This window comes from Phytophthora infestans, genomic scaffold, assembly GCF_000142945.1.
Source record: "Phytophthora infestans T30-4 supercont1.70 genomic scaffold, whole genome shotgun sequence".
NCBI classification, from domain to species: Eukaryota; Oomycota; class Peronosporomycetes; order Peronosporales; family Peronosporaceae; genus Phytophthora; species Phytophthora infestans.
Window position 1 is genome coordinate 514245 of NW_003303689.1, and position 6578 is coordinate 520822.

Here is a 6578-nt window from a genome sequence, read left to right on the forward strand (position 1 = left end):
CTCAGGAAACAGCGACAAAGGTTTACTCCAGCGACTCCCACGGCGCCCCTTTGCGTCGCGAGCTTCACCATCTTCGTTCATTTCAGCAACTCCGTCGTCATTTTCAGCACTGCTGCTTCGCTTGGTACTGGAGCGGGCCTGAAAAAATGGGTTCGCTGTTTTACCAGCGAAAAACGCGAGATCTTTTTCACGCGTCTGTCGAAGTTGTTCCCGGAACAAAGATACGGCATTGATCTCCTGCATCTGCTTCTTTTCCGGCTCACTTAAGAAGAATGATTGTGCTGCCTTGTTGGCCCCAGGTGAGCTCGTTGTAGATCCATTCTTCGAGGGCGGAGACATTTTCTTCTTGTTCATGTCCAATTTTCTTTTGCGCCCACTAGTCGTTGCGTTGCCCTCTGCTGCTGCTTTCTTGGTCAAGGGCGGCGGAGTCAAAAACGGCGTTGCATTCTTCCTTGCAGCAACAGCGTCCAATAGCTTTTGTTGCTGTTGCAAGATCTCTGCTCGTACAACTGCCTGGCGTTTGGGCCGTCCAGAGCTCATTACAATAGCTACGTGCTCTTCCTTCTCGACTGCCGAGTCCAATTCGAGATTGGAGCTCTCCTTCTTCCTCCTCCTGTTTCTGCTCTTGCTCTCCTTCTTCTTCGGTTGTGAGGTTGCAATAGCACCGTCTAGTGTATCCTCCTCTGCTTTTGTATCCGGTTTATCGGCAGCTAAGGCCGCCTCCTTCACGCAGAAGAGCGCAATCGACGGTTGCGACTTATCCAGAGCCGCGGCTCGACGTGACGCCCTGGCCTTCTTCCTGGATCCGCGCCTAGTCCAGTGCGCTCTCTCGTCGAACTCTGCATCGTCCGGCTCACTGTCGATCTCCTCCACGAGCGAGAGCTTCTCGGGGCTGATGCGCGTGATGGTCTCTTTGGCACGCAGCTGCACGAGGCTGATGTCCAGTGGTGAGTCGCTGGAACTGGCTGTGGGCTTGCTCATATCCTGCAGCTTCGAATCCGCTGCGTCGGCTGCATCCGGGGCTTGAGCCCCAGGGCCGCAGAGCCACGATGACAAGCGTTGAGACGCCATAGCGCGCGGGAGCTTGACTAAGCTTGCTTTGAAAACTAGTGTTACTTTCGGGATACTTCATGACATCGCCTCTAATGCATACTTCATGAAGTAGCTGGTTGAACAGTGAGCTATTAATAACGTTACACTTCGACAAGATGGCTCTTTGAAGAACGCACGCAATACGTTAGGGAAACGAATAATTTCATCCAATAAAAACGGTTAATAAAAACCATTTTTTTACGAGGTTGCATTGTTGGGCACCATGATAAAGGTCAGGGTCAACCGAAGAGCTCCTCTCGCAACATCACCAATTCGTCCTTGTGCTGGCGGATCAGTGTGCGTAGTACGTCACCACCCAGCTGAAAGTTGCGGATGTATTCCACCTTTTCCTTCACTGTGTTCCTCCACCGCGCTGCATTTGCTGGATCAGCTTGGCTAGGAGCTGTCCACTCGAAAATGCTGACTCGCGGATCGAACTTGGGCGAGTTCACGTCCTCCTCATCCACTCTCGAAAATTTCCCCGGAGCATCGCTGTTTCGATGATCGATTTGATATCTCTCTGCTGGAGTAGACGCTTGCTCGGTGTCTTCAGCATGTGGCTTCCCTGTTGAGGAAGGTTGCTGGCTCATTTCATTGACCTGTGCGGCATTTCCGGGTGATTCAGCCACTGGGCCTGTCAATAGATTATAAACCTTAGACACAACAGGTTCAGACTCTGCAACTACAGGCACTGGCGTTGTTGTTATTGGGAACGGCTTATTCCCCCACCACTTCTCGTGGAGGAATTTTTCCACCATTTCAATCTTCGCATTGTCCAATTCAACGTCGTAAATGAGCACCTCAGCAATCCTACCCTGGAACGCGTTTGTATCGCACGCACCCTTACTGTTGCCGAGGCTCACCACATCGTTAATTGTGATTCGAATGCGTCTATCGTCGCCTTCAACTGGAGCTTCACCACCCCAAGAACCACCATTGACCTTGATTTGGACGTAGCCTGGAACCACACGGTACGTCACAAGCGAGAACTGTCCCGAGGGGATCACCTGAGCACTCTCTACAAGGCCGTGATTGGCAAAAAACGATGGTTTACCACCGTGAAGAGCAAACTGTCCATACGGAGAGTTCCCGAAGAATTTCTGTCCAGTGTACGAGTCGCCAGCCTAGTATAACCCAAAAAATAAAAAAGATTATCATCTAACGAGCTGTAGTTCGTCGTGGATCGAGTTCTCACCTCAATCTGAGCTGGAGAGAGCACGAACAGCACTGTCATTGACTCGTGTACTCTCAGCATATCTGTCACCATAGGACACGACGTAAAGTACACGGTTGGAAGCTGGTTGTATGTGTCTGGAGCGATCGGAATCCACACAGATTTTTGTGACGCGGGGCGGAAAGATGTTGAGGCGGCGAAGTTGATATCTATGCTTGCAACTTGGTTTGTCCAGCTACATGTACCATTTGACCCAGCACGAATATGTAAGCTTCCGACGTCCTAGAGGTAACATTAATGGAGAGCGAGATACCTGTTTACCCCACAAGCGACGACATCTTTTCCTGATGACGCTAAGCAACCCTCCAAATTCTCAACCTCAACACCCGAGTCACTTGTGAGCCACACCGATAAGTTATCAAGAAGATCTGAGAATCGTCACACTTATAAAATGAGCTTCTGTTGAAAGTTGAGGGCATCAGTTAGCTCGAATCATAATTACCTTTGGACTTGACTTTAGAAGTTTCGACATCTACAAGTTGCGGCGCTGCAGTTGCCGTTGATGAGCTGTAATCGGCTTCATCTGGCTGCTCTGGGGACGGAGATAGCGTTTCTGAAGATACATCCTGCGATTCCTCATCGCGAAATAACGTCTGCATCTCAGCTGAGATCGTCGATTGTAGTTGTCGCTCATTAGCTGAAGAAGAGTCATTTGTTGCATCGGTTGCTTTGGCGTCTTTGCTAAAGTTTACACTGGATACCGGTTCACCAATCTGTAGAGTCACGGCCGGTAAGAGTGTTTCGGATTCCTCCTCGTGGATATCGGTATGGACTGAAGGAGTTACCCCTGTAACATCACCTGGTGTCACCAAGTGTGGTGCTTCTGTCTCTCTTTTGGTTGCATCCTTCAAGTCGGGTCCTTTATCCAGAGGATCAGTGCTCGTAATTTTTGAGGAGCCTCCGGTTTCTTGCATTTGTGGTTCTTTCGTATTAGCGAAGTGAACGGCTGCCAGTGAGAAAATAAGCTCTGCGTTCTTGTCAATTGGTCCTGGGTGCTCTTCGTCTTGCTCCAGCGCAGCGTTCACAATACTTTCTCCATGCAGAGACGGGAAGCGCGTGGAACTCATGAAGATGAACATGGTGACGATAGAAATGTTAACGACTAGAATCAACCTGGAGAAGTTGCACCAGGAACGAAGCGGAATCAGTTCACATTGACTCGGACAGCTAAACAAGAGCATGACATGCACCATATTTTCCCTCGCGAAGAAGAAAAGGACACGCCTCTTGCTTCCTGCCTCGACGAGTTGGTGCTGCTTTGGTGGAGGTTGACAGTATTATTGCTGTCCTCGTCGTCACTCATAGGTGCAACGATACCTTTTTTTACTCGACCGTGCTTGGTTAAGCCCATGATTCTCGATTACGCACTCTCGACCAAGCGCACTGCAGTCGATGCCACCTCGCAGTAAATACAACGCTAGGCGCGACGTTTCAGAAACAATTTAGTGTAAGGCGCTAGAGTTTACTCGGCTGCACAAATATACATGCTTTAACCGTAACTCAGGTAGTGTTCAAAGCGACACCATAACCCGTCGTTTAAAAACACTTCAGCAATTACCCTCAATTAATAAATTGGAATATGTCTTGTGTGTTCTGACAAGGTTGAATCCCCCCTCAGCCCCTGCCTTTTACGTCTAGTACGGGTCCTTCTCGTTGAGCCACTTGTCCAGTCCCTTGAGAGGTTTGGCCTGCTTGACTGCCTTCTTGTGCTCCGCGATCTTGGTGGGCATGGCTGCCAGTGCTGCCTGCACCTTCTTGACGCTGTTTCCAGCAACCAACCAACACATACATACACACACAAACCCAGTCGTCAATCAAAGAACGACTGCACAGCACTCCAATTGTCCAATCACCCACCGCTCAAACTCATTGCGCTGGTTCTTGTGGCCCTTGAGCGGCCGCATCACGTGGTGCTTCTGCGGTCGGTCCCATGTCTCGAGCCAACCACCCTTGCCCTCTTCCCACGTGCCCATGAGGCCTTCGCGTGTCGCGTGCTTCTTTACCATAGCGATCTTGCGGCCAGAGATCAGCGGCTGCTTCCACTTGCCGTCCACCAGACGAGGCTTCATGGCGGCCTCAGCTTCGACCGCGCTCAATCGGAGGAAGCGCTGCATGCCGCTCATAATTGCTATTGCCAAAAACCAGCGGTTTGAACGCGCTTTAGAATCAACCAATCAAATGACTTTTATTTGATTTTCATCCAATTGCAATAATTGTACTTTATCGGAAATCAACGAGCGGAATCAAAACAAACAACGATGGACGCAGCAGCCCCGCAGATGGCCATGAACCGGGCGTACGCAGTGCCACAGCAGTTCCAGGAGCAACAACAGCAGCAGCCCCAGGAACCCAAGCAGATTAGCACGGAGCAGATTCAGGTTGGGTGTGTCTTTAATCGCGATCTCAAAGCGTGTCTTCTAACGAGAGAAAAATGTCTCCGGTAAACATTGCAGGCCATGCTGGATGAGAACTCGAGTCTCATTGTGGAGATCATCGAGCTCAATACGCAGATCAAACACGGCAAGGGTACAGCGCAATTGGGGGAGTTCACGGAGAAACTGAACAAGAAGCGAAAGAACCTCAACAAGAACCTCATGACGCTGGCTAAGTGGGCAGACGAATCGTCGGAGACGTCGCCGAGACAACCGCAGGTGTACGGACAAATGGCCCAGCAGCAGCAAAAACAGCAGCAGTATTCCCGAGCTGGTTTGATGCAGATGCCAATGGCCAACCAAGCGCAGCTCCAGGCTCAAGCTCAGGCCCAAGCTCAGGCCCAAGCACAGGCGAGAGCTCAGGCACAGGCTCATCAAGCGCGGCTTCAAGTTCAAGCCCAGGCCCAAGCTCAGGCGTACGCTCAGGCGCAATACCAGGCACGCATGAACCCGATGATGGCTCAACAGTATGCACAAATGAACCCGATGGCACAACAGCAACAACAGCAGCGGTTTGCTAACGGAGGCATGCCGTACGGTGTCCCTGGTAGTGGAGCAATGGCGCACAATGTTCGCATGAGCAACGCCATGCAGATTCCTACCAGTTATGGAGACAACCGAGGCGCCATGGCCCCCAACATGGGCTTCCAGATGGGCCCTCAGGGCTACGGCATGATGCCCCCTACTCAGATGCAGCGCATGAACCCGGGGACGCAAGGAATGCAGCAGCAGAGTATGGCCCAGCAGGGTATGCAGCAACAGAATATGCCTTATCAGAGCATGGCGATGGCGCAGCAGAGCATGGGGATGCCTCAGCAGAGTATGACCATGCCTCAACAAAGTATGGCTCAGCAGAGTATGGCGATGTCACAGCAGAACATGTCGATGGGCCAACAATCAATGAACCAGCAGGCAATGCAGATGCCCCAGCAGGTCATGAATCCTATGCAGATGAATGGACCTCCGAATTCGGGCTCTGTGGTGGAAGCCTCGGGTCAATCGAGTAATTAACTGCTGCAGTCCACGGTGTAGGTAACACGTGAAGCAACTTCCGTTTTTATCTCTCGCTGTCTCCAGTTGTCTCGTTCTTACAGCTCCTTGCTCAAGTGATTTTAAAACTGCATGAACGTTGCCATAGGATTTTTTTTTTTCGTCAGGTGATGGGGTGGCGAGGAGACAGCTTTAAGCAGGAGTGTCTGAAGGACTGTACGTCGTCAAGTATTGCAATACAGTCTGTCCTCAGCTGGGATCCTCAAAAATAATATTACTGATAATATTTTTATCTTACAGAACAACTGAAAATAGTATTAACTAACTGTAAAAATAACATATTTATGGTTTGGCCACATTTGAAAGTTTATTTATCAGGCCGGCCTATCACTCTATGGAATGTCTGGTACGCAGGGGTGGACCACATAGGATTTGCAAATAAACTATATTTTACCATGCAAATCATTGCTCGTTTTAGATTCTGGATCATTACATCCGGAAGTTTATCATAGGTCCGAGGACGCGAAAACGGGGTGCAGTACTGTATTAGGGGCGCTCGAGGCCATTACTAACAGTAAAGGTGACTTAAGCTTGTAAATCGAACTCAAGGTAACCCTACATATAAATACACTCAGTCTGAAACTTACCTTTAACTAGTGCTGGATTATAACACCGATCGCCTATCGTCGATGTCTGTTCCTCAGTCTGCGTCCGAGAACGCGACTGCCTCGATATTCTCCGTAACACGGTTTTCCTACCCGCGATTGTTTTGCTCTGGCATTTACGGTCCCATAATGTTCCGGCCTGCCAATTTCCGTCCCGATATTTCC

The 6578-nt window shown here is 50.1% G+C and overlaps 3 protein-coding genes across 3 annotated transcripts; 1 reads left to right on the top strand and 2 right to left on the bottom strand.

The window, feature by feature from the left end:
* Positions 1–1331: 1331 nt before the first annotated feature.
* PITG_17729 (uncharacterized protein) lies at positions 1332–3629 on the bottom strand (the record flags this gene model as incomplete). The annotated part of the gene is made up of 6 exons (XM_002997548.1): positions 1332–2216; positions 2288–2501; positions 2580–2694; positions 2769–2930; positions 3126–3439; positions 3517–3629. 6 exons carry the CDS (start codon positions 3627–3629, stop codon positions 1332–1334), a joined length of 1803 nt encoding a protein of 600 aa, XP_002997594.1.
* A 331-nt stretch (positions 3630–3960) lies between these two features.
* PITG_17730 (uncharacterized protein) lies at positions 3961–4449 on the bottom strand (the record flags this gene model as incomplete). Its single annotated transcript, XM_002997549.1, has 2 exons — positions 3961–4087; positions 4184–4449. The coding sequence occupies 2 exons, from the start codon at positions 4447–4449 to the stop codon at positions 3961–3963; spliced, it is 393 nt and encodes a 130-aa protein (XP_002997595.1).
* A 333-nt stretch (positions 4450–4782) lies between these two features.
* On the top strand, positions 4783–5769 carry PITG_17731 (uncharacterized protein; the record flags this gene model as incomplete). The annotated part of the gene is made up of 1 exon (XM_002997550.1): positions 4783–5769. One exon carries the CDS (start codon positions 4783–4785, stop codon positions 5767–5769), a length of 987 nt encoding a protein of 328 aa, XP_002997596.1.
* Positions 5770–6578: the final 809 nt, after the last annotated feature.